At 39.1% G+C, this 27,366-nt stretch overlaps 1 protein-coding gene across 1 annotated transcript in view; it reads right to left on the reverse strand.

Moving 5' to 3' along the window:
* Positions 1 to 911: 911 nt before the first annotated feature.
* Positions 912 to 27,366, reverse strand: part of LOC109551719 (AP-2 complex subunit beta-like) — a 104,604-nt gene continuing 78,149 nt past the window's right edge. The window contains 6 exon segments of the mRNA XM_073797712.1: positions 912 to 3,957; positions 7,022 to 7,167; positions 20,307 to 20,405; positions 21,936 to 22,101; positions 24,137 to 24,161; positions 24,164 to 24,242. Coding sequence (XP_073653813.1) covers positions 3,825 to 3,957; positions 7,022 to 7,167; positions 20,307 to 20,405; positions 21,936 to 22,101; positions 24,137 to 24,161; positions 24,164 to 24,242 — 648 coding nt within the window. The 3' untranslated portion in view covers positions 912 to 3,824.

A 27,366-nucleotide genomic window follows, 5' to 3' on the forward strand; every position in this document is an offset into this window, starting at 1 on the left:
GTCAAAGGTCCCAGCCTGCTGTTGAGGGTAGGAGAGAGTGAGGAGAGGGGACCCTACAAGAACTGAGGCCCCTGCTAGCCGTGCTCATCCCCCAGGTCCCCAGGGTAGAGCTGGATCTGGAGGCCAGACACAGCTGCTGAGGCTGGGCCTAGGCCTCTTACCCATTTGGCTTTGTTTCCCTGTCCTTCTGTCTGTCTGTCTGGGCTACTCCTGTCTGTTTGTTGGTCTATTCCTGGGAAGCTCATCACTATAGGTCCTGGCACCTTCCCAGTCTGTCCCATACTATAATCCATAAGCTGATCTCATTAAAAAAAAAAATTAAACAAAAAGACAGGTATTAATGTGTAAATATCTAATTACTTATAAAAATTTTAGGGGAGGAAAAAAAATCACACTATATAGCTCAGCTATGAGGAGTATATATAATCATAATAACATAAACAATGAACACTGATGAAAGCAAATTCTAAGACAGCTCTATCAGGAAAACAGGAGGATTGGAAATATGTATGTAGATGATGGCCATACGTGGTGAGAGAAGGCTGGGGACTGGGTTTTTCTTAGCTAACTACAGAACTAGTTGACTCTAAATTGTAGTTTTACAATCCCGATAAAATTAAAATTTGAAAGAATGGTGCTATCCACGTTCTCACAAGAGTTTACAGCCTGGTGAAAAAGGAGGCCAAGCAGCTGTGAGAACACTACAGCATCTATACAAAGATTGGGATGAACACGTGTTATATCATTGTTCTACTGTCTTTTTGCAGACACTGACTTGAAGAAGCAGTCAGCTGCCAGGTATCAAGTTTGAAGGGGTATATTGGGAAAATGTTTCTAAGCAACTGACACAGAGGAAATGAAAAACAAGGATATCAAAGTCAGAGAAAACTCAGAGAAAATTCATTTAGACATTTGTTAAGGTTTTTGTTTTATTTAAATAGAGGGGATCAATTCGCTTTTCTTTTTAAGGAATATAATTATATGATATAAATAAACTCAAGAGAAGCTCCCAACGGGGACAAGCTAAGCTTTACTTTGTGTAATATTGATAAGTTGAATTCACAAAGGCTTTTACAACCAACATTATTAGTACAGCTGAAAAAATTTTCTAGATTCAAATTTCTAGTAGGCACCTAAGTTATAACTTATTTTACATTTTAAGAGGGAACAGTGTCTTTCAATAATGTTTCAAAAAGACTATAAGCCAATAAGTAGTTTGACGATGTTTTTAATGAAAAGTTTTTGTACTAAATGTTACATTACAGTTTTGGCGACTAGGTTTGATTTATCTGTCCTACGTTGATATCAAATTAGCCAAAATAGCTAAAACTCACACTGCTTTCAAAATTTCATTTCCTAAACCCCCATTTTTTCTTTCCTGATTTTATGGTCTGGAGTACTAGAAAAGTACTAATTTTTCCTGCATGAGCTCTTGCATTTAAACATTATGTTTGCATAACATTTAAATGCCAATCAATCTTTACCTGGCTTTATCTGGATCTTTATGGTCTAAGCTTGTTGAAGTTAAGATCTCATTCTTTTTGTTCATACTAGGACAAGAGCAGAATGGAAGCTGAAATCTAAAGTAGCCCACCACTTTAAGCTAGTCATTAGTTTCACCTTGCACTAGCAGACATTAAATAGAGCTGCTCACAGCGGGGAAAGAAACTTCACCTCTTTTCAAGTTTTTGCTTATCTTCTCCATTGGGCAATACCAATTAATGAGAAAATACCCATTATTATGACATCCCTGCAAGAAAAGAATCCATGGGGAAAACATGGAGAATCGATAGTTGACTACAGATGGAAACTGCTTTATTATATTCTGCTTAGATAGAAAAATTTTAAGATTGTTTTTATAATGTCACGTTTGTGAAAATGAAAACTTGCTAGTCCTAATATCATAACAATACTTTTGAAGGAGGGGTTTGGACTAAGATTCAATTTCTTTTATGAGGGTTCCTATTTGGGATGTTCATTTCACTGAATGTGAAATGGAAATGCAAATAGGGAAGTAAACGGACATTTATTTATTTACTGCTTCCTTTTGGTTTTAAGAGTAGGAAATTTGCCCTCATTTCTGTGACCCAAATTCCCTTTCCTAATTCTAAAGTAAAGCATTCTCGCACCCATGCTGACTGTCCTCAAATATTTGGCTTGAGGATCTGCGGGCCAACAGGAGGTTAGATTTCAATGAAAAGAGAGGAGATGTAAATTTGAGTTAGTTAGTTTCTTTTAGGATTCTGTGCTGGAAAAGCCCCTTAACACATTAGTCTCATTATAGCAAGAGAGCCAATTCCTTCTGCACAGAAATCCTTGTTTTGTTCTTCTAGACTGAGCCAAGTTATATTGTGACTCACTCATTGTCACTCTAAATCATTACACCCTTTTCTGAGAAAGAAGCAGTCAACTGCTGAGGCAGCAAGGTAGTTAGTCAACTGGCAAGCAGGCTTGGTGCACTGGCACTTAAACTATTGGAGAATGTTACTTCAACTCTAAGTGCACTGGCACTTAAACTATTGGAGAATGTTACTTCAACTCTAAGTAATTTTATTGTTGATGTCTCACCATAAGTACTAGTATCCCACACTGGTATTTCCAGGAGATTGAGCAATGGGATCCTACCCGTCTTGATTGGAAAGTGGAAGGTTGAAATTTTTTGCTCATCATTTAAAACATATTTTATAGTCTCATTCATACTATTCTATCATTTCAAGTTCTCGATAGAAGGGGATAGCAATCCTCTTTGTTGCATCTTCTGACTGTCAGTCACAGTGCACCTTTCCCTCTTGTTTTTTTTTTTGGTTAAATTGTGAGCTGACTTTCAGTAGAGACTTTCTTCTCAGATGGGAGTCCTGATGGCCTTAAAGTTCAAAACCATTGCATAAAGGCCGTTCTGCATTTGCTTCCGCCAGGTACCCTGGGTTTCACCAGTTCTGGTCCAATTTTACATTAATTTACTGGTTTGGAGAATTCTTCACGTACACAGTATAAATTCGGGCCCTGCATTTCTCACAAGAGGTCGCCCAGAACCCAGGTCAAAGAGAACTCTCTCATCACTTGCCCCTGTGGAAATCTTTTTCTAGTTCCCCTTTCATTGAGGGACTTGCCCTTCCAGGTTCTCAGCTTTGTGCAGGGATCAGTTACAATTCCCCATCTCAGGTCAGCCCAATGTGGTCTCTTCTGTCCTTGTGAGCATTAAAACCCTCAACTTCTTGGGCTTATATCTGTATTTTATCCCTTGAGTGTTGCTACAGCTTCAGCTTACATGCTTACTACTCTGCCTTCATGTTGCTCAAACCCCAGAAGGCTTATATTTCAAAGAGAAATTCAAAGTGGTGAAAACGAAACGATACTCTAAGCTAGGACCTTAAGCATTCTAAAAAGTCAATATTTTCAAGATGGAGAGGCTCTTATAAACTTCATAAAGTTCTGAGCTCCTCTAAGATGCCGCTACAGTTACCACACACTTATCATATTTAAATCCAGAAAACTCAACTACTTATGGCTGTGTATTCAAAGATGACCTCCACACAGCTCTACTGAAATCTATTCTTGTGACATTCAAATTCCCTATGAAAGTCTTAGGAAAAAAAAAAAGTTTGCACATAACACCTTGAAACGTTTGTTTGTTGAGTAAAAAGAAAGTAACTTTGTGTCAAGGCGTGACTTCTGTGTGTATTTTTAATGAAAAATAAAAGTCTTCTCCACAGATTTATTTCAAACCCTATTCCATGACCAAATCTAATATAAGAAAGAGAGGGGTTGCTTTACAGATAACATTGGCAAGACATAAACCTGTACCCCCTGAGTGAAGTAAAAGTCTAACCTGCAGGTTGTTCAGAGGCTCCATCTTCATGACTGGACCCAAGGTGTTGAGGCAGGGAGACATCAATGCTCTGGTTTGGCATCAGTGGTGTATGGATGGCCAGAGGAGTACTGGGGATGACACCAAAGCTAGGAGAGAGGATGAAGAAATCCCAGAGGTTAATCAGGAGGCAGGATTTAGTCACGTCTTTAGGTTTCAATGGCTTTTTACTCCATTTGAAGGGAACATAAGGAATAGAAGGCACTAAAGTGCCCAATTCTAATTTGCTGTAACACTAGTTACAACATAACCTCTTTTTTCCATTAAGAAGATTTGAGGAAGGAGAAAACATTCATAAGCACAGAACTGGTTTGCTAATGCTCTGATTCTGAAAGTTTCTTATGTTTCTCATGCCACTAGAGGGACAGGTTTGATAAGCATCTTTTTCTTTTACATCTTCCTTTAGATAATCTTTGGGAGAAAGAACACTTAAGAATACCCACCCTGTAAAGTATAATGATATTATTTCACTTGCTTGATAACCTGCCTGATCAGACCAGAGTGTGATTTACTGGTAACTCTCATTTTCTTTCTCCTTTACTTACTTACACAGGATACAATCATCGGGAAAGAGCCGGCCTAAGTAAAGCAGAGTTGATTGGCTTAAACATTCCAAACAACACCCCAAAGGATAAGTTGTAGACTCAAATCTGGCCACTTTCTTCGCCTAAGGCAGGCAGTGAGTACCCACAAGTTTGACTTCTCAGAGAAGCCTGCCTAATAATAATACAAGAATAGTAAAGAGATGGGAAAAGCCTGAGTCTGAAGTTACAAAAAACCCAAAAATATATGAGGGAAGACAGACATGTCTTACGTCTCAGGAACATAAGAATACAATTTTAAAAAGATGGAGCAGAAAGGAAAGGTAGGCCCATAGGTGTAACAAATAAACATCTTAATGATATAAATTTATAATGAATTTATGTTCTAATGAGCCTCAGGAAGGAAGATGGGATTTTAATATTTATAAAATAATTATTGAGTTTATATAGGTAGTATCAATTTCAAGAGTCAAAGACTAGCAGAAGAAACATTTTCCTTTTTGTAGATAAACTACACTTTAGAGTCCCAAATGCAATAAAGAAATGATTTTGAGTAGACACATCACTCATTTTGGTATCAACACTTATGGGTCAAAAAACCCTTTTGCCCTTTTGATCTTGCTCTCATTATTTATCTATGTGGAAAACCATAAGGAATCTAAAAAAAGGCTACTAGAACTAATAAGTAAGTTTAATGAAGTTTCAAGATACAAGTTCAATGTACAAAAATCAGTTGTATTTCTATATACTAGCAACAACCAAAAACTAAAATATGCTTCTTACTATAACATCAAAACTATAAAGCACTTAAATGTGACAAAAGATGTGCAAGATCTGTACATGAAAAACTATAAAACACTGCAGAGAGAAGTTAAGGATGACCTACATAAATGGGGAGACATGCTATGCTAATGGATTAGAAGACTCAATATTGTTTGATGCCAATTCTTCCTCAAACTGATCTGCACATTCACTGCACTCTCAAGCAAAATTCCAGCAGGCAAAAGACCTAGGATTGCCAAAACAATTTTTGAAAAAGAACATACAGAGTAGGAAGGTTTATACTATCTGACTTCAAGACTTACTACGGAAAAAAAGTTTACTTTGACTCTTACTTTACACATATTACCTCACCAAAAGTACCTCAAAGTGAATTCTAAAAGGTAAAGGTAGGAGCTAAATCTATTAACACTTCTATTAAAAACATTAAAAAAAATTGTAACTGTGGGTCAGGCAAAGATTTGTTAAACAGAACACAAAAAGCAAAAGACATAAAAAGGAAAAAATTGTAAAGTAAACTTTATTTAAGTAAAAAACTTGGGCTTCCCTGGTGGCGCAGTGGTTAAGAATCCTCCTGCCAATGCAGGGGACACAGGTTCAATCCCTGGTCCAGGAAGATCCCACATGCTGCAGAGCAACTAAGCCCGTGAGCCACAACTACTGAGCCTGTACTCTAGAGCCTGAGAGCCACAACTACTGAGCCCACATGCCACAACTACTGAAGCCCGCATTCCTAGAGCCCGTGCTCCACAACAAGAGAAGCCACTGCAATGAGAAGCCCGCACACCTCAACGAAGGTAGTAGCCTCTGCTCACGGCAACTAGAGAAATCCGGCACGCAGCAATGAAGACCCCACGTAGCCAAAAAAAGCAAAACAAAACAAAACAGTGTATATGTGCCAATCGCAATCTCCCTTAAAAAAATAAATAAATAAAACAAAAAATAAAAAACTTGTTCTTTGAAAAACACTGTTAAGAAAATAAGGCAAGCCACAGACTGGGAGAAAATATTTGCAAGACGTATCTGACAAAGGACTTGTATCCAGAGTATATAAAGAAATTTATTACTTGATAATAAATCAATTAAAAAGAAAAAAGAAAAAGGAACGATTTGAGCAGATACTTCACCAAAGAAGATATAAGAATGGTCAATAAGATTATGAAAAGAATGTTCAATATCAGTAGTCATTAGGGAAATTCAAGTTAAAATGGGATATTACTGTACATGTGTAAGCATGGCTGGCATTGGTAAGAGTATGGAACAGCTGGAACATTCACAGTTATTACCATATGACCCAGCAATACCACTGCTAGGTATTTATCCAGGAAAAATGAAAACATATATCCACACAAAGACCTGTACGTGAATATTCACAGGCGCTTTAGTCATAAAAGATAAAACTGGAAACAACCCCCAGTTCCACCAACTGGTGAAAGTGTAAACAAATCACGGTATAAGCATCGATGGAGTCCTACTCAGTAAAACAGAACAGACTGCTGAAACATCTCAAAGCGTTATGCTAAGTGAAAGAAACCAAATGCAAAAGACTCCATACTACGTGATTTCATTTACAAAACATTATAGAAAAGCTATGATTATAATGGCAAAGACAGTTTTCTTATTCCATATGGATGAGTTTTCCCAGCAAAATTCCCTAGGGCCTCCAGTGTTGAAGCTGACCACTGAACAAATGTGCAAGAGCCTTCACTCACTCTACATCAAACACCTGCCAACACGAGAGTTTTTACCCACTGCTAAATAGAGCACTCTCTTGTTGGACACAAAGTACACTGCTGTGTCAGGATCGAGCTGGGGAACTCAGATTTCTTACCTATTCTTGTTAAACTGAATTGCAAAGTCTGTCATGTGCTGCAGAGCTTTGCTGGTGAAGTTCATTTCCATATAGATGTGCCCTTGGCGGTGAGTAAGTATTCCCGGAATCTCCAGGCCCTTAGCCTTTACTGCAGGCAGCCAGACCTGAAACACAGTATAAAGCCCAATGAAACCAGACAGGACGCTTCTGAATAAAGATGAAATTAAGACTTCACTTCCTTAGGTAACTAAGGTGATTTTTATACCATAAATACCAAGCCAAATGCAAAAGGCTCTGGATAAAGTCATATTTGCTGAATTTTGAGATCATTCTCAACTATTTAAGAACCAAAACCCACCAAAAATCAAAAAACAAACAAAAAACCCCCAACCAAACAAAACAAAATCCCAACCCAAAACCAAAGCCAAAAACAAACAAGAAAAACAAGCCCCAAAATAGTCTATGGGTAGCCATGGCGAAAGGAGAAATTCCAATGAGCATAACATGGGGTTTCTTTGGTTAGTAGCTTTGGTAAAAGGCTTAAAAGGGGAAAAAACTGATCTAATGAAAATCGCATGTTTACAATATTTGAAGACTTTTAATAATCATTACCAAATTCATTATCAGTAATGTGTTAAGGGCAAAGACCATGTCTTATGTATATTTTTAACTCTCGTTATAGTCTCTGGGAAATAGTAAGTATTCAGATGTCATTTAAGTAATCTGAATGCCTATTTTCTCTATATGATTCATTCGTGACCCCCCTCTGGCCCCAGAATCTGTGATACTCCTGGAGTGTACCAGTTTACACACACACACACACACACACACACACACACACGCACACACACATATAAAAAAACAACAGGAATTCATGAACTGTCCTGACTAAAGACAGAATACCCATTAGTCAGTGGGTGGCTAGTAAACATGAGAATATACTCAACCACATTACAGGAAAAAAAGGAAAAAGAAAAGAAGAAAATGACACTATTTAATAGTACAAAATACTATTTTTCATCTATCAGAGGGTCAAAAATTCAAAAAGTCAGTAATGCTCAGTGAAGGAGAATATAAGGAATCTGGCACTATTACATTCTGCTTTGGAGAACATAATTTGATGTCACCTTTTTGGAGGGTAAGTTGGTAATGTCTTATTTATTTATTTATTTTTACGGTACGCGGGCCTCTCACTGTTGTGGCCTCTCCCATTGCGGAGCACAGGCTCTGGACGCACAGGCTCAGTGGCCATGGCTCATGGGCCCAGCCGCTCCGCGGCATGTGGGATCTTCCCGGACCGGGGCACGAACCCGCGTCCCCTGCATCGGCAGGCGGACTCTCAACCACTGCACCACCGGGGAAGCCCCGGTAATGTCTTATTTAAAAAAAATAATTTATTGTTTTATTTTTGTCTGCGTTGGGTCTTAGTTGCAGCACAAAGGATCTTCATTGCGGCAAGCAGGATCTTTTTGTTGCTGTGCAGGCTCTTCGCTGTGGCACGTGGGCTTCTGTCTAGTTGTGGTGTGTTGACTTCTCTCTCTCGTTGTGGAGCACAGGCTCCAGAGAGCATGGGCTCTGTAGTTTGTGGCACATGGGCTCTCTAGTTGAGGTGCGCAGGCTCAGTAGTTGTTGCATGCAGGCTCAGTAGCTGTGGTGTGTGGGATTAGTTGCCCGGTGGCATATGGGATCTTAGTTCCCCAACCAAGGATCGAACCTACGACCCCTGCATTGGAAGGCGAATTCTTTACCACTGGACCACGGGGAAGTCCCTGTAATGTTTTTTTTTGTGTGTGTGGTACGCGGGCCTCTCACTGCTGTGACCTCTCCCGCTGTGGAGCACAGGCTCCGGATGCGCAGGCTCAGAGGCCATGGCTCACGGGCCTAGTGGCTCCACGGCATGTGGGATCCCCCCGGACCGGGGCATGAACCCGTGTCCCCTGCATCGGCAGGCGGACTCTCAACCACTGCTCCACCAGGGAAGCCCCTGTAATGTCTATTTTTAAATGCTTAAATGATCAAGCACATTCCAAGTTTATCCTATAGATATGCTTACAAAAATATACCATGATACACATAAATAAGAATGTTCATGGTAACATCATAATAACAAAAAAGGGGGCGGGGATAGGACTAGATGAATAATCTAAATGTCCATCACCAGGAGAAAGATTAAATACTTTGTGGTACACATCAATAAAGTGGATACAGACATTCAAAAGACTGTGGTAGAGAAAAAACAAGGTGCAAAACAGTATATCCCACTGACAGTATTTAAAGGATACAAACATACAGGTATATGCACGATCTTTTTTTCTTCTGAGAGGACACAGAAAAAGTTAATAGTGGCTACTTATGGGGAAGGGGGGACAGGGAAACTTAATTTTCCACCTGATCTTTCTACATTATTTAAATTTGTCATTTCTAGGTATTACTGTAATGTTAGTAAACAAGTACGTTACATAATCTCTTAATCAATTAAAAGTCTGTGGGGATAATATCCAATGCAGTAACCTTACAACAAAGCTACTAAGTTGTGCCAAAACACTATAGCTCAGTTTTGAATCATATTTCTGGTTACTCTATGTAATGGGTGTGTACACAAAGACAAGACTCCTGCGAAGGACAACTGGTTTACTATCTGCAGCAGGGATCCCCCACACTGAGCTGGATGAGCAAGCAGAGAATTCAGAGCAGGCAGAGAGTTCAGAAAGCAACCAGGCGTGCTGCCCCTCAGAAAGGCAAAATTAAAATAATCCTAGCTTAGCCTGGAAGGCACTATTCCCAAGGGCCGAAATATGCTTCATTTACAGGGAGTTTCCCCTTCCCCTTTTGAATTTCAATCTGAGCATGACATCAAGTGAGGCTGAGACTAGAGGGACACCAATGACACTAACCTAAATCAAAACTCTAAAAAGGTGTAGTAAAATGCATGGAAACCAAATCTGGGCAATGGCACTCTAGAATCCATATGCAGTACCAATGGAAAAAGGAGAGTGGAAAGAATGCAAAGTAAAATGTTACTTCTCTATTATGTCTTTTTCCTCCTGCTGTTGCTCTGTATATCACATCTACACTAGACTGACTTCAGTGTTGACAAGCTAGGCAATATTTCTAAACTAGAGAACAAATACTAAATGCTTAGTATTTCCAATTTTAAGTCTAATTATACAAATGGTTAATAAGGATGCTATGGTGCTTCTTATAGCTAGGTTTAAGGCCGCCTTTCATCCTCCTCGTAAATCCTCTAGAAAAAGAGCCCCAACCTGGGATTTATTATCAGTGAGAGTAACACAAATGTCAGATGCTAAATAATGATGAGTCTGGCTAGTGGTTTATCTATTTTGTTTATCTTCTCAAAGAACCAGCTTTTAGTTTTATTGATCTTTGCTATTGTTTCCTTCATTTCTTTTTCCTTTATTTCTGATCTGATTTTTATGATTTCCTTCCTTCTGCTAGCTTTGGGTTTTTTTGTTCTTCTTTCTCTAATTGCTTGAGGTGCAAGGTTAGGTTGTTTATTCGAGATGTTTCCTGCTTCTTAAGCTGGGCTTGTATTGCTATAAACTTCCCCCTTAGAACTGCTTTTGCTGCATCCCATAGGTTTTGGGTCGTTTGTCTCCATTGTCATTTGTTTCTAGGTAATTTTTATTTCCTCTTTGATTTCTTCAGTGATCACTTCATTATTAAGTAGTGTATTGTTTAGCCTCCATGTGTTTGTACTTTTTTTTTCTTTTCTTTTTTTTATTTATTTATTTTTTTTAACATCTTTATTGGAGTATAATTGCTTTACAATGGTATGTTAGTTTCAGCTTCACAACAAAATGAATCAGTTATATATATACATATGTTCCCATATCTCTTCCCGCTTGTGTCTCCCTCCCTCCCACCCTCCCTATCCCACCCCTCCAGGCGGTCACAAAGCACCGAGCTGATCTCCCTGTGCTATGCGGCTGCTTCCCACTAGCTATCTACCTTACGTTTGGTAGTGTATATATGTCCATGCCTCTTTATCGCTTTGTCACCGTTTACCCTTCCCCCTCCCCATAGCCTCAAGTGCATTCTCTAGTAAGTCTGTGTCTTTATTCCTGTTTCACCCCTAGGTTTTTCATGACATTTTTTTTTCTTAGATTCCATATATATGTGTTAGCATACGGTATTTGTCTCTCTCTTTCTGACTTACTTCACTCTGTATGACAGACTCTAGGTCTATCCACCTCATTACAAATAGCTCAATTTCGTCTCTTTTTATGGCTGAGTAATATTCCATTGTATATATGTAACACATCTTCTTTATCCATTCATCCGATGATGGACACTTAGGTTGTTTCCATCTCTGGGCTATTGTAAATAGAGCTGCAACGAACATTTTGGTACATGACTCTTTGAATTATGGTTTTCTCAGGGTATATGCCCAGTAGTGGGATTGCTGGGTCATATGGTAGTTCTATTTGTAGCTTTTTAAGGAACCTCCATACTGTTCTCCACAGTGGCTGTATCAATTTACATTCCCACCAACAGTGTAAGAGGGTTCCCTTTTCTCCACACCCTCTCCAGCATTTATTGTTTCTAGATTTTTTGATGATGGCCATTCTGACTGGTGTGAGATGATATCTCATTGTAGTTTTGATTTGCATTTCTCTCATGATTAGTGATGTTGAGCATTCTTTCATGTGTTTGTTGGCAGTCTGTATATCTTCTTTGGAGAAATGTCTATGTAGGTCTTCTGCCCATTTTTGGATTGTTTGTTTTTTTGTTATTAAGCTGCATGAGCTGCTTATAAATTTTGGAGATCAATCCTTTGTCAGTTGCTTCATTTGCAAATATTTTCTCCCATTCTGAGGGTTGTCTTTTGGTCTCGTTTATGGTTTCCTTTGCTGCGCAAAAGCTTTTGAGTTTCATTAGGTCCCATTTGTTTACTCTTGTTTTTATTTCCATTTCTCTAGGAGGTGGGTCAAAAAGGACCTTGCTGTGATTTATGTCATAGAGTGTTCTGCCTATGTTTTCCTCTAAGAGTTTGATAGTTTCTGGTCTTACATTTAGGTCTTTAATCCATTTTGAGCTTATTTTTGTGTATGGTGTTAAGGAGTGATCTAATTTCATACTTTTACATGTAGCTGTCCAGTTTTCCCAGCACCACTTATTGAATAGGCTGTCCTTTCTCCACTGTACATTTCTGCCTCCTTTGTCAAAGATAAGGTGACCATATGTGCGTGGGTTTATCTCTGGGCTTTCTATCCTGTTCCATTGATCTATATTTCTGTTTTTGTGCCAGTACCATACCGTCTTGATAACTGTAGCTTTGTAGTATAGTCTGAAGTCTGGGAGCCTGATTCCTCCAGTTCCTTCTTTCGTTCTCAAGATTGCTTTGGCTATTCGGGGTCTTTTGTGTTTCCATACAAATTGCAAAATTTTTTGTTCTAGTTCTGTGAAAAATGCCAGTGGTAGTTTCATAGGGATTGCATTGAATCTATAGATTGCTTTCGGTAGTAGAGTCATTTTCACAATGTTGATTCTTCCAATCCAAGAACATGGTATATCTCTCCATCTATTTGTGTCATCTTTAATTTCTTTCATCAGTGTCTTATAATTTTCTGCATACAGATCTTTTGTCTCCTTAGGTAGGTTTATTCCTAGATATTTTATTCTTTTTGTTGCAATGGTAAATGGGAGTGGTTTCTTGATTTCACTTTCAGATTTTTCATCATTAGTATATAGGCATGCCAGAGATTTCTGTGCATTAATTTTGTATCCTGCCACTTTACCAAATTCATTGATTAGCTCTAGTAGTTTTCTGGTAGCATCTTTAGGATTCTCTATGTATAGGATCATGTCATCTGCAAACAGTGACAGCTTTACTACTTCTTTTCCGATTTGGATTCCTTTTATTTCCTTTTCTTCTCTGATTGCTGTGGCTAAAACTTCCAAAACTATGTTGAATAAGAGTGGTGAGAGTGGGCAACCTTGTCTTGTTCCTGATCTTAGTGGAAATGCTTTCAGTTTTTCACCATTGAGGATGATGTTTGCTGTGGGCTTGTCATATATGGCCTTTATTATGTTGAGGAAAGTTCCCTCTATGCCTACTTTCTGCAGGGTTTTTATCATAAATGGGTGTTGAATTTTGTCAAAAGCTTTCTCTGCATCTATTGAGATGATCATATGGTTTTTCTCCTTCAGTTTGTTAATATGGTTTATCACATTGATAGATTTGCGTATATTGAAGAATCCTTGCATTCCTGGAATAAACCCCACTTGATCATGGTGTATGATCCTTTTAATGTGCTGTTGGATTCTGTTTGCTAGTATTTTGTTGAGGATTTTTGCATCTATGTTCATCAGTGATATTGGCCTGTAGTTTTCTTTCTTTGTGTCATCCTTGTCTGGTTTTGGTATCAAGGTGATGGTGGCCTCGTAGAAGGAGTTTGGGAGTGTTCCTCCCTCTGCTATATTTTGGAAGAGTTTGAGAAGGATAGGTGTTAGCTCTTCTCTAAATGTTTGATAGAATTCGCCTGTGAAGCCATCTGGTCCTGGGCTTTTGTTTGTTGGAAGATTTTTAATCACAGTTTCAATTTCAGTGCTTGTGATTGGTCTGTTCATATTTTCTATTTCTTCCTGATTCAGTCTTGGCAGGTTGTGCATTTCTAAGAATTTGTCCATTTCTTCCAGATTGTCTATTTTATTGGCATAGAGTTGCTTGTAGTAATCTCTCATGATCTCCTTTATTTCTGCAGTGTTAGTTGTTAACTCTCCTTTTTCATTTCTAATTCTATTGATTTGAGTCTTCTCCCTTTTTTTCTTGATGAGTCTGGCTAGTGGTTTATCTATTTTGTTTATCTTCTCAAAGAACCAGCTTTTAGTTTTATTGATCTTTGCTATTGTTTCCTTCATTTCTTTTTCATTTATTTCTGATCTGATTTTTATGATTTCTTTCCTTCTGCTAGCTTTGGGGATTTTTTGTTCTTCTTTCTCTAATTGCTTGAGGTGCAAGGTTAGGTTGTTTATTCGAGATGTTTCCTGCTTCTTAAGGTGGGCTTGTATTGCTATAAACTTCCCCCGTAGAACTGCTTTTGCTGCATCCCACAGATTTTGGGTCGTTGTGTCTCCATTGTCATTTGTCTCTAGGTATTTTTTGATTTCCTCTTTGATTTCTTCAGTGATCACTTAATTATTAAGTAGTGTATTGTTTAGCCTCCATGTGCTTGTATTTTTTACAGATCTTTTACTGTAATTGATATCTAGTCTCATGGCGTTGTGGTCAGAAAAGATACTTGATACAATTTCAATTTTCTTAAATTTACCAAGGCTTGATTTGTGACCCAAGATATGATCTATCCTGGAGAATGTTCCATGAGCACTTGAGAAACATGTGTATTCTGTTGTTTTTGGATGGAGTGTCCTATAAATATCAATTAAGTCCATCTTGTTTAATGTATCATTTAAAGCTTGTGTTTCCTTATTTTCATTTTGGATGATCTGTCCATTGGTGAAAGTGGGGTGTTAAAGTCCCCTACTATGAATGTGTTACTGTCAATTTCCCCTTTTATGGCTGTTAGTATTTGCCTTATGTATTGAGGTGCTCCTATGTTAGGTGCATAAATATTTACAATTGTTATATCTTCTTCTTGGATCGATCCCTTGATCATTATGTAGTGTCCTTCTTTGTCTCTTGTAATAGTCTTTATTTTAAAGTCTATTTTGTCTGATATGAGAATTGCTACTCCAGCTTTCTTTTGGTTTCCATTTGCATGGAATATCTTTTTACATCCTCTTACTTTCAGTCTGTATGTGTCTCTAGGTGTGAAGTGGGTCTCTTGTAGACAGCATATATAAGGGTCTTATTTTTGTATCCATTCAGCCAATCTGTGTCTTTTGGTGGGAGCATTTAGTCCATTCACATTTAAGGTAATTATCGATATGTATGCTCCTATTCCCATTTTCTAAATTGTTTTGGGTTCGTTATTATAGGTCTTTTCCTTCTCTTGTGTTTCTTGTCTAGAGAAGTTCCTTTAGCATTTGTTGTAAAGCTGGTTTGGTGGTGCTGAACTCTCAGCATTTGCTTGTCTGTAAAGGTTTTAATTTCTCCATCAAATCTGAATGAGATCCTTGCTGGGTAGAGTAATCTTGGTTGCAGGTTCTTCTCCTTCATCACTTTCAGTATGTCCTGCCACTCCCTCTGGCTTGCAGGGTTTCTGCTGAGAGATCAGCTGTTAACCTTATGGGGATTCCCTTGTGTGTTATTTGTTGTTTTTCCCTTGCTGCTTTTAATATGCTTTCTTTGTTTTTAATTTTTGACAGTTTGATTAATATGTGTCTTGTCGTATTTCTCCTTGGATTTATCCTGTATGGGACTCTCTGTGCTTCCTGGACTTGATTAACTATTTCCTTTCCCATATTAGGGAAGTTTTCAACTATAATCTCTTCAAATATTTTCTCAGTCCCTTTCTTTTTCTCTTCTTCTTCTGGAACCCCTATAATTCGAATGTTGGTGCGTTTAATGTTGTCCCAGAGGTCGCTGAGACTGTCCTCAGTTCTTTTCATTCTTTTTTCTTTATTCTGCTCTGCATTAGTTATTTCCACTATTTTATCTTCCAGGTCACTTATCCGTTCTTCTGCTTCAGTTATTCTGCTATTGATCCCATCTAGAGTATTTTTCATTTCATTTATTGTGTTGTTCATCATTGTTTGTTTCATCTTTAGTTCTTCTAGGTCCTTGTTAAATGTTTCTTGCATTTTGTCTATTCTATTTCCAAGATTTTGATCATCTTTACTATCATTATTCTGAATTCTTTTTCAGGTAGACTGCCTATTTCCTCTTCATTTGTTAGGTCTGGTGGGTTTTTATCTTGCTCCTTCATCTGCTGTGTGTTTTTCTGTCTTTTCATTTTGCTTATATTACTGTGTTTGGGGTCTCCTTTTTGCAGGCTGCAGGTTCGTAGTTCCCGTTGTTTTTGATATCTGTCTCCAGCGGCTAAGGTTGGTTCAGTGGGTTGTGTAGGCTTCCTGGTGGAGGGGACTAGTGCCTGTGTTCTGGTGGATGAGGCTGGATCTTGTCTCTCTAGTGGGCAGGTCCACGTCTGGTGGCGTGTTTTGGGTTGTCTGTGGACTTATTATGATTTTAGGCTAATGGATGGGGTTGTGTCCCTGTTTTGCTAGTTGTTTGGCGTAGGTTGTCCAGCACCGTAGGTTGCTGGTCACTGAGTGAAGCTGGGTGCTGGTGTTAAGATGGAGGTCTCTGGGAGATTTTTGGCATTTGATATTATGTGGAGCTGGGAGGTCTCTTGTTGACCAGTGTCCTGAAGTTGGCTCTCCCACCTCAGAAGCAGAGCCCTGACTCCTGGCTGGAGCACCAAGAGCCTTTCATCCACATGGCTCAGAATAAAAGGGAGAAAAAGTAGAGAGAATTAGTAGAAGTTTGAAGAAAGAAAGAAGGAAAGAAAGCAAGAAAGAAGGGAAGGAAGGAAGGAAGAAAGAAAGAAGAAAAGAAGGAAAGAAGGCAAGAAGGAAAGAACGGAGGGAGGGAGGGAGGGAGGAAGGAAGGAGGGAAGGAAGGAAAAAAGACAGAAAGAAAGAAGATACATAAAATAAAATAAAGTATAATAAAGTTATTGAATAAAAAAATAATTATTTAGATTAAAAAAAGGGATGGATAGAACCTTAGGACAAATGTTGGAAGCAAAGCTATACAGACAAAATCTTACACAGAAGCATACACATACACCCTCAAAAAAGAGGTAAAGGGGAAAAAATCATAAATCTTGCTCTCAAAATCCACCTCCTCAATTTGGGATAATTCGTTGTCTAAAGGAGGGAGGGAGGGAGGGAGGGGGGAAGGGAGGGAGGGAAGGAAGGAAGGAAGGAAGGAAGGAAGGAAGGAAGGAAGGAGGTAAAGTATAATAAAGTTATTAAAATTAAAATTAATTATTAAGAAAGAAAATTTTAAAAAAAACAATGGACGGATAGAACCCTAGGACAAATGGTGAAAGCAAAGCTATACAGACAAGATCTCACACAGAAGCATACACATTCACAAAAAGAGGAAAAGGGTAAAAAATCATAGACATTGCTCTCGAAGTCCACCTCCTCAATTTGGGATGATTCGTTGTCTATTCATGTATTCCACAGATGCAGGTACATCAAGTTGATTGTGGAGCTTTAATCCGCTGTTTCTGAGGCTGCTGGGAGAGATTTCCCTTTCTCTTCTTTGTTCTCACAGCTCACAAGGGCTCAGCTTTGGATTTGGCCCTGCCTCTGTGTGTAGGTCGCTGGAGCGCGACTGTTTTTTGCTCAGACAGGACGGGGTTAAAGGAGCCGCTGATTCGGGGGCTCTGGCGCACTCAGGCCGGGGGTGGGGGGGGAGGGAGGGGCACGGCGTGCGGGGCGGGCCTGCGGCGGCAGAGGCCGACATGACGTTGCACCAGCCTGAGGCCCGCCGTGCGTTCTCCCTGGGAAGTTGTCCCCGGATCCCGGGAACCTGGCAGTGGCGGGCTGCACAGGCTCCCCGGAAGAGGGGTGTGGATAGTGACCTGTATTCGCACACAGGCCCCTTGGTGGCAGCAGCAGCAGCCTTAGCGTCTCCCGCCCGTCTCTGAGGTCCGTGATTTTAGCCGCGGCTCGCGCCCGTCTCTAAGATCCGCGCTTTTAGCCGTGGCTCGCTCCCGTCTCTTGGGGTCCGCGCTTTTAGCCGCAGCTCGCGCCCGTCTCTGGAGTTCGCGCTTTTAGCCACGGCTCACGCCCATCTCTGGAGCTCCTTTAAGCAGTGCTCTTAAACCCCTCTCCTCACGCACCAGGAAACAAAAAGGGAAGAAAAAGTCTCTTGCCTCTTAGGCAGGTGCAGACTTTTCCCCGGACTCCCTACCGGCTAGCCTAGCCGTGGTGCACTAACCCCTTCAGGCTATGTTCAAGCCGCCAACCCGAGCCTCAGCTCACAGCCCCGCCCGCCCGACCCGGCGGGTGTGCAGACAAGTCTCTTGGGCTGGTGAGTGCTGGTCGGCAACGATCCTCTGTGTGGGAATCTCCCTGCTTTGCCCGCCGCACCCCTGTTGTTGTGCTCTCCTCTGTGGCTCCGAAGCTCCCCCCTCCGCCTCCCGCAGTCTCCGCCAGCGAAGGGGCTTCCTAGAGTGTGGAAACTTTTCCTCCTTCACAGCTCCCTCCCACTGGTGCAGGTGCCGTCCCTATTCTTTTGTCTCAGTTTTTTCTTTATTTCTTTTGCCGTACCCAGGTACGTGGGGAGTTTCGTGCCTTTTGGGAGGACTGAGGTCTTCTGCCAGCATTCAGTAGGTGTTCTGTAGGAGTTGCTCCACGTGTAGATGCATTTCTGGTGTATCTGTGGGGAGGAAGTCAATCTCCGCGTCTTACTCTTCCGCCATCTTCCCAGCACCCCCCAGAGCTCTTTCTTTCATATAAAGGAGAGAGGCTCCAGGGCCTGTAGCAAAAGACAGAAATGAACTTCAAGGCCCTAAGGTGAAGTCAAATACATGGCTAATTTAATGGCAATCACCCTACAGAGTCTGTAATAAGCACTACATGATTAAGAAGGGGCAATTTCTATTCAAAATGGCCCCCTGTAGATGACCTATTAAACATTAACGTGAAAATTAACGTCTAACCTAAACTACTTTGATTCAGAAGATGACCAATTTCTGCTCTTAGTGTCAAGACATGCCTCATCAGTGATGGACAACCTCCCAGTCCACTTTTCATGGACAGATGGTGAGCCATGGCCTGCCCTTGACTCCACATACTCATATGGATGCGTCTTCACACTAACCATAATGGGGTCAAGTGAAGGTTTAGAGACTTGGGGCAATAGCACATTAAAAAGTTCATTCATAATTTGTTGGAGAAATGGAGAAAACTGAGAGGTAAAAGGGGTGGAGTGGGACACCTCTATTTTCTGTGAAGTGAATTTTCTGACATCCTTTAACTCAACTACTGTTGGTCAACTGCTCCTAAAAAGATAATCAAGTGATAATTCTCAGTAATATTTACGTGCATCAGTAATTAGACACGACAATTATCTTAATTTTTAGTTCAGGTCTTCTTCACATTTGAGTTCATTGATTGTAAAACATCTGTACTTGAATCAAGTGTCAGAAAGTAGTCTTTGACTCTAGCAGTTTTCTTGGCTGTATTTTTTTCAGAGTTGTATAGCATATTCTATAAACAACTTATTTAATAATGTTGTCTGCTTTATAGTATTCCATTAAGTATTCAAATGCCTTATCTGCCCGTCGAACTTCTTTTCCTTAAAATGGATTCCTGGCATTTCTAAAATTAAATACTGTCAGAGGAAAGAAGAACTTTGCATTTATCATGTACAAAATGATGCACTTTGACCACTTAACAGATGATGCATTGGCAACTATTCAAGGTTCACATTTGTGGTCTCAGTTTGGAACTGGGTTTCAAGAAGTGTACTAAGTGCACACCCCAACCGTACTAATTAATTACAGGATTTACCATATTTAGTCCTCCAATTGTGTTCACTATTGATATGAAATAAAGCTCCCCAGAGCAAAAAAAAAAAAAGGAAAGATGACAGCTCAGAGCTAGGTTAAAGAACTATAAAAGAGTTCAAATGCTGTTAGTATACAACTATAAAGAGATGAAAGAGGAAAATGGTAAATTGAATATCTGAATCAGATTCCATGTGTAAATGCACATCATAACTCTTGACAGCCTGCTAAAGCCAGCCTGTTCTCAAATTCAATTAAGAACATTACTGGATCATGATGGACTGATCATTATACTAGTTACGTCAGAAAAAGTAATTACTTTGATTTCTGTGTATCCAGCTGGTTGCCACATTCCTGAAATCAGAACCCTCCCTAAAAGGACCAAAAATACTAAATAATTAAGGAAGCAGCATTAGCACTTTAAAAGTACTTAAAGAGAAAGGCAACTTATCTAGAAGGTAGAACAGCACACGAGATATTTGTCAAAGCATTTACCATCTCTACAGGGTACTTTCATTTGAAAGCTGAAATTAAGTCCCCCAGAAGGAGATACTGTGAGACTCAATGTCATTTTCACAAAGTCATGTCCTTCATTAACACTAAAGAGTCTAAGTTCAATTTTCATGAATTATCATTAAAACTGGAGTCAGTCGATTCATTTAGAAGCCATACAACCAGTTCTAATTCAGCAGAATATGTAAAAGAGGCACTGTTTTTATTTTTATAACAGAATCTAAAGACTGCACTCCTTCCGTTTAAAATCTCTGCAAATGAACCTTCTTGGAAGAAGTTTCACAATTTCCTAGAATTTAAAACAAGACAAATCAACTCCATGCTTTTTTCAGACTTCTTACCTGTGTTGCCAAACTCAAGACCTGCTGTACCAGCTCCTGCGTTTCTGATGGTTTCCTGAGAAACAGCTTCACTATGGCAGTAAGCAGAGTGAGCTGTACCTAAGCAAATGTAATTTAATAGGTAAAGTGAAAGGCATTTGCATTATTCCACACCATGAATTCCAAAGTGATATTTTCCCAAATATGACTTACTATGAGGTCTTTCTGATTTTGATTAAGAAACAAAGGTTAAAACTCAGCCAATATACACAATAGCAGTCAAAGGTTTTCATCAACTGAAAACTCACTAGCCTCCTATCTCCAAATTGCATTTTTTGGCATCAAAAACTGCCGGTTTGTTTCTGGCCCAGATAATCACCTGTATTTCTTAAAGTACACGCTAACATACTGATGGCAATAAAACTGGTTCCTGACCAAATCCTTTTTTACTTCCACCAAAAGCTACAACTTCCAGGGAATTAGGGAATCATTTATCATACTGAGGCAAGAGCCAAGACAGTAGAATTGTGCCAGATCACAACCAATTAAGAGTGGCATGCTAGGGCTTCCCTGGTGGCGCAGTGGTTAAGAATCCACCTGCCAATGCAGGGGACACGGGTTTGAGCCCTGGTCCAGGAAGATCCCACGTGCCGCAGAGCAACTAAGCCCATGCACCACAACTGAAGCCTGCGCGCCTAGAGCCTGTGCTCTGCAACAAGAGAAGCCACCACAATGAGAAGCCCTCGCACCTCAATGAAGAGTGGCCCCCGCTCGCGGCAACTAGAGAAAGCCTGCGCATAGCAATGGAAGACCCAATGCAGCCAAAAATAAATAAATGAAACAAATCTATTTAAAAAAAAAAGAATAAAATTTTAAAAATAATAATTAAAAAAAAAAGAGTTGCCTGCCGAACCACGAGACTACTGGCTGGTATATGTTCCTTGTAGGGCCTATTAAAATTACTATGATAGATTACACACATGAACTTCAATTTGCAGTGAGTACAGATGCCGGGGAAAAAGCTTTAATAATTTATCTGCTTCTCTGGGCCTTTGACTCGAAGGTCTCTCAGTTTTGGTAGAAGACAGACAGAAGATGGGAAGGAGTCTAACCATCCACAAAGAATCTTTTCAAACTGCACATGCCAGCCTTCACCCCAGACAGAAACCCCAGCTGCAACTGAGCCACAACCATTACTAACAGCAATGGGTAATCATCTTTAGGTGACAGAAAGTTAAAAAGTAATAACTACTGCTCTAAGTCAGTAGTTGTCAAAGTGTGGTTCTGGACCAGCAGCAGTAATAGCATCACCACCCTCAACCTTGTAAGAAATGAACATGCTTAGGCCCATCTCAGACCTACTGACTCAGAAACTCTAGGGGTGGGGCCCAGCAACCTGTCCTTTAACACAGGTTAAACACCAGTGCTTAGGTGCTTCTAGCCTCATTAAAGTTTGAGAACCACTGTCTAAATTAGGCAGGCTTGTTCCAACAGAAGTTAGCACAACTGAAAAAGGTCACCCCTTTTGGGGAGAAAAATGAACATACTATATGTGTATATAAATTCGCACACATGAAACTGCCTAACCTTTACCTTTCCTGAAGTCGTCCCCAAAACATCTAATACATTAAGATATAGATGGGAACTTACCTGGGTGCTATCATCATGAAAACCTTCCAGGAAGCTCTCTAGTAACTCATCTGCATTGTCAATTCTTTCAGCATATTCTCCCACAATCCAAATCATAGCTGCTCGAGCGTCTGGCTCATCCAGTGAGTCTAAGTTCTCACACAAAGTGGCAATGATACTTTCATATCTGATATAACAAAATGGACTATGGTTACTGAAGGCAAAACTGAGAAGTGTATTTAACAATGAAGCCTACAAAGCAAAAAACCATGGACGAGGTACCCTAAACCACCACCAAACTACAAAGACTTTTAGCCAAGAGAATGTACAGGCTTTAAAGCCAGAAAATTATAAACGTCTTCAATTTTCCTTCAATTTTCCTTCTAGTTATTCCTTAATAACTAGACCATAAATCTTTATAAAAGCTTATCAGATATTCTTTTCACAAGGAAAAACTAACCTATGGTTTAAGATAATACCACTACCTTACATTTCTCACAGTCTTTCTCATAACTAGATCAGAGAATTTTCCTATTACTTCATTTTACCTTCATCATAGAGGAACAGAAATTCCACTTTACTATTAGGAAAATGCAGTCAGACAGCAATAGCATACAGAAACAGTAATTTTGTCTCTTATCCACCTATCTCTGCTTTCTATAGAGATCTTTATGTTCTTTCCTCCCAAGGCACCCACACTAATGACCTGTTTTTCTAAAGAAATAAGCAATTCAAGTATTTATTTTCACAGGTCTATAGCTCTCATTCTTTACCATGTTAAATCCATCTCCTTGGCTAATGTGGTTTTTTTTTTGTTTTTTTTTTTTTTGCGGTATGCGGGCCGCTCCCGTTGCGGAGCACAGGCTCCAGACGCGCAGGCTCAGCGGCCATGGCTCACGGGCCCAGCCGCTCCGCGGCATGTGGGATCTTCCCGGACCAGGGCACAAACCCGTGTCCCCTGCATCAGCAGGCGGACTCTCAACCACTGCGCCACGAGGGAAGCCCGGCTAATGTAGTTTTAAACATCAGAATGAAATTGTATAATAAATGAGATATGGACAACTGAATAATACACTTAATTGTTTGCCCTATTTCCACTGATTAAACCAGGTTCTCGATAATGCTTTCTTAAAATTAAACTATCATAATCCCTCAGTAATACTAATCAGAAATGGACACATTTCTTTACCAAGCATATTAAGATATACACCTCCCCACTTAATCAAGAAGTTTAGAAACCCAACCCTCCTCTTTCCTGGGAGAGTGGTAAAAGTATATGATCCTTTTTCCAAAAATACCATTTCTAGAATTTAAAAATATATATATAGAGAGAGAGAGAGAGAGAGAGTATACATAATGCTTAATAAACCACTACCTTATTAAAATATTTCTTCTAATTCTGAGTCCACCACTAAGCTAACTAACTGTAAGTCACTTCATTTCACATTATCTTTAACGATAATCAGAAGCCTTAGCACAGTTCATCTCTATGATTATAAGGTAAAATGAGATTTAGGATGCTTGTAAGATCTGCTCTTATTTCACTCTTTTCAGGTTCCTTAATTGTTTGCCTTCAAAAGCAAATCTGAAAAAGTATTTTTGTTTCATAACTAAGAGGCCTCAATGTGAAAATTTTTGTGGAGTGAAAATGTAGATTTTGTATATCTTAATGGAAGCAGCTACAATACTTCAGAAAAGGCCTGAAACTCTGACAGTTCATTGTGGCATGTTCTATAATTTTCTACAAGTACTAGGTAACATACTAAGTGAATAGTGAAGCTGTCACCTCCCTGGCTTTTACAATAAGGTGACCATATAATTTATTATTCAAACTGAGACGTTTCTGAGAGTGAAAAGGGGCACAATTATTAATTATGCCTGGTAAGAGGCATAAAATGGATTATGCCCAGACAACGTGGAATATATGGGTATCCTTATTTAATAGTAACTTCATCACCAAAGAATCTGGCTAACTTTAATATATGTCAATTGACAATGCATATTCAGACAGAGCTTCAATTCTTCTAAAAGTGATAAAGCAGAGTGAAAAATCAGATTTTAATCCTTGTGCTAACCAACTTATATGTTTCTGATTTTTAATAAAGTATTCAATTATGACCAGTTACTTTACAAACTAATTCTTACCTAGCCAACCTCAAAGTGCCTTACTTAAACATTTCCTAAATGATCTGAGGAAGAGGGGCAGAAGTATCTGGACGTACTTGTTGGGGTATTTGCGGAAGATATAACAATCGCCTCTTGGACCACATAATTTACTTTGGTTTGGATGAGATCAAGCAATGTGCTTACACAGCGCTCTGCAGATTGCTGCAAAGAGGAACATAATGAGAAGTCAGATGATCTATCCAATAACACAACCTCAACATAAAAAATATTTTTTGGGGCTTCCCTGGTGGCGCAGTGGTTGAGAGTCCGCCTGCCAATGCAGGCGACACGGGTTCGTGCCCCGGTCCGGGAAGATCCCACATGCCGCGGAGTAGCTGGGCCCGTGAGCCATGGCCACTGAGCCTGCGCGTCTGGAGCCTGTGCTCCGCAACGGGAGAGGCCACAACAGTGAGAGGCCTGCGTACCGCAAAAAAAATAAAATAAAATAAAAAATATTTTTTTGGAACACTCAGGTGTTATCAACTAAACTAGACTAAAAGATGAGGCACTTAATTTGACCACACTATACTAGAGGCTGGGTTATCTGATGGAGATATACAGAAGTTCTAGATATACTCCAAATTTTACTCATTACAAGAAACAGTTCAAGTGAAAAAAATCATCTTGGATAGCCAGGATGACAGAAATGAGAAGAAAGCATAAGTCAAGGTAGAAGGAAAGAATAAGAATGAAAGAATAAGCCAAGCGAAGAGGTCTTTATCTGCAGTTCATGAATGAGCACAGACAGAAGGCATCTTTAAACCTTCTGAAATGTAACTGCCAAATTTCATTTGTGCACACAAGCATATTTTCCTGGGAGAAGGTTTACAGTTTTCTTTATATTTTCAAAGTTCTCTGTGACTCAAAAAACTGTAAGAAAAATTTGCCATCTTCTGGGCTATATAACTGCAAGTCTATGGCCTTAGATAAACTGCAACTTTCCACAGCCTATGGCTCATCTATAAAATAGAATTTAATCTATTAGTCTTTCATTAATGAAGGGAATATGGAAAAATACAAGTGACAAAACTAATGTATTGAAACAATAAGTCACAGTTTTTAAAAGAAGGTTCCAGAAGAGAGATCCTAAAAACCAAGAACTGACTTATCATACATTACAATGTATTATGATGGGTCATTCCATTATATGCCTCCCGATAAGATGCAATAGGAAATTCACAGCAGCATCTAAGAGGTATTCTTGCCAAAAACACTGAATATGAATATTACCAAGCCTCTAGATTTAATTTTCTAAAGGGGATGAAGGAATGAGATAAACAACATCACTAAAATACTATCAGCCAAATCTAGACTCTGGAAAATTCTACAAGCCTAATGATCTAGTCCTTTCAACAAATGGCACCCAAATAAATAAATAAAGACTTAAGAGACGTATTAACCAAATGCAATGTATAGCTAGCTCTCATTTAGATTTTGATTTGAACAAGGCAACTGTAAGAAGACATTTAGACACAATTAGGGAAAACTGAACATGGACTAGGTATTTAATGAGATTAAGAGTTACTGTTTGTTGAGTACGGTAACGATATCATGACAATTTTTTTTTTAGAGGACCTTATCTATTAGATATACACATTGGACTACTCTAATAAGATCATATCTGAGATCTGCATTAAAATATAACAGTAACCCACTCCCTTGAAGGGGGAGGGAGAGGGAGAAGATCAAATGGGAACAGCAATGTGTTGATATTTGTTCAAGATGGATGGTGGGTATATGAGAGCTCATTAATCAATTTTACCTTAGTGTATACCTAAAAATTTCTGTAATAAAATCTTTTAAAGGTACTATAATTTAAACCATTCCAAGCAATATAACGAAAACAAAATTGCATCTTGAGGTTATTTATATGAGGTCATATATGATTCTGTTCTCTTTTATTATTGTAGTTTTCCCATTTTTGAATTCTATTTTATTCATTTTCAACTAGTTATTTCCTGTGCTGTTATTACAACAGCAAAACAGTTGGGAAATTTTAAATATAAAAGTTATGATAAATTATAAAGCATGTAAGGGTTAAATTATCAAATTACACAGTACAAATAAAGTACTCAGCATAAGGCTTGATAGAAAGCTAACATTTACTGAATCCTTAGTTTCATTATTATAATAAAGATAAACAAAAGGTCATCTCCCATGATGCATCAATATTCAAAAACAATTAAGTCTAGGATAGTAATTTTCAAGCAAATTGTCATCTCACCTATATTGCTTTTGATTAAATTTTAAAAACACCATTAAAGCAGTATGGCAGAGGAACAAAAGTAAATATCCAATCATTGTATATACAAAGTAAGTCCAGAAACAGAGAAAGGCATACAAACATATAAAATTTAGTATATGATAAAGGCAACATTTCATAACAGTAAGGAAAGGATGAATTGTTCTTGTGTTTGATCCCCACACTCTTATCTTTAACCAAACCATTGCCATTAAAGTAGAAAATAAAAGTGAATTTTATATAATTTTGAAGTGAAGCACAATTTTCTAGGTGGTCCACTAAAGGTATCATTGGGAGAGGGACTTCCCTGGTGGCTCAGTGGTTAAGAATCCGCCTGCCAATGCAGGGGACACGGGTTCGAGCTCTGGTCCAGGAAGATACCACATGCCACAGAGCAACTAAGCCCGTGACCACAACTACTGAGCCTGTGCTCTAGAGCCCGCGAGCCAAAACTACTGAGCCTGCATGCCACAACTACTGAAGCCCGAGCACCTAGAGACTATGCTCTGCAACAAGAGAAGCCACCGCAAGAAGAAGCCCGTGCACCGCGACGAAGAGTAGCCCCCACTCTCTGCAACTAGAGAAAGCCCACACACAGCAACGAAGATCCAATGCAGCCCAAAATAAATAAATAAATAAATTTATTATTTTTAAAAAAAGATACCATTGAGAGAAAATGGATAGAACTCACTACATAAGGAAATGTGAACTCCTATGCATCAAGAAGTCAAATGAAATCAAAAGGAAAATAATTGGGAAAATAACTATTAATGAAATGAAGGGCTATTAAATGAATTAATACCTTTAATTAATTATAAAACAACTTTAAAAAATCAATGTGGAAAAGATAACACATTGAAACAAGATACACATGCCATGAAAAAGCAATTCCAAATGGCTAAGCATAATGAGAAAAATGTCACCTCAACTAGAGATCAAAGATTTAGCTAAAAGGACCCTCCTTATAACCATTATTTGGAAAAAGAGCAGAAACAACTTTAAGGTCCATACAGGAAGGGAAAGGCTAAATAATTATGAAGCAAT

Source organism: Tursiops truncatus, chromosome 20 (genome assembly GCF_011762595.2).
Source record: "Tursiops truncatus isolate mTurTru1 chromosome 20, mTurTru1.mat.Y, whole genome shotgun sequence".
Lineage (NCBI taxonomy): Eukaryota > Metazoa > Chordata > Mammalia > Artiodactyla > Delphinidae > Tursiops > Tursiops truncatus.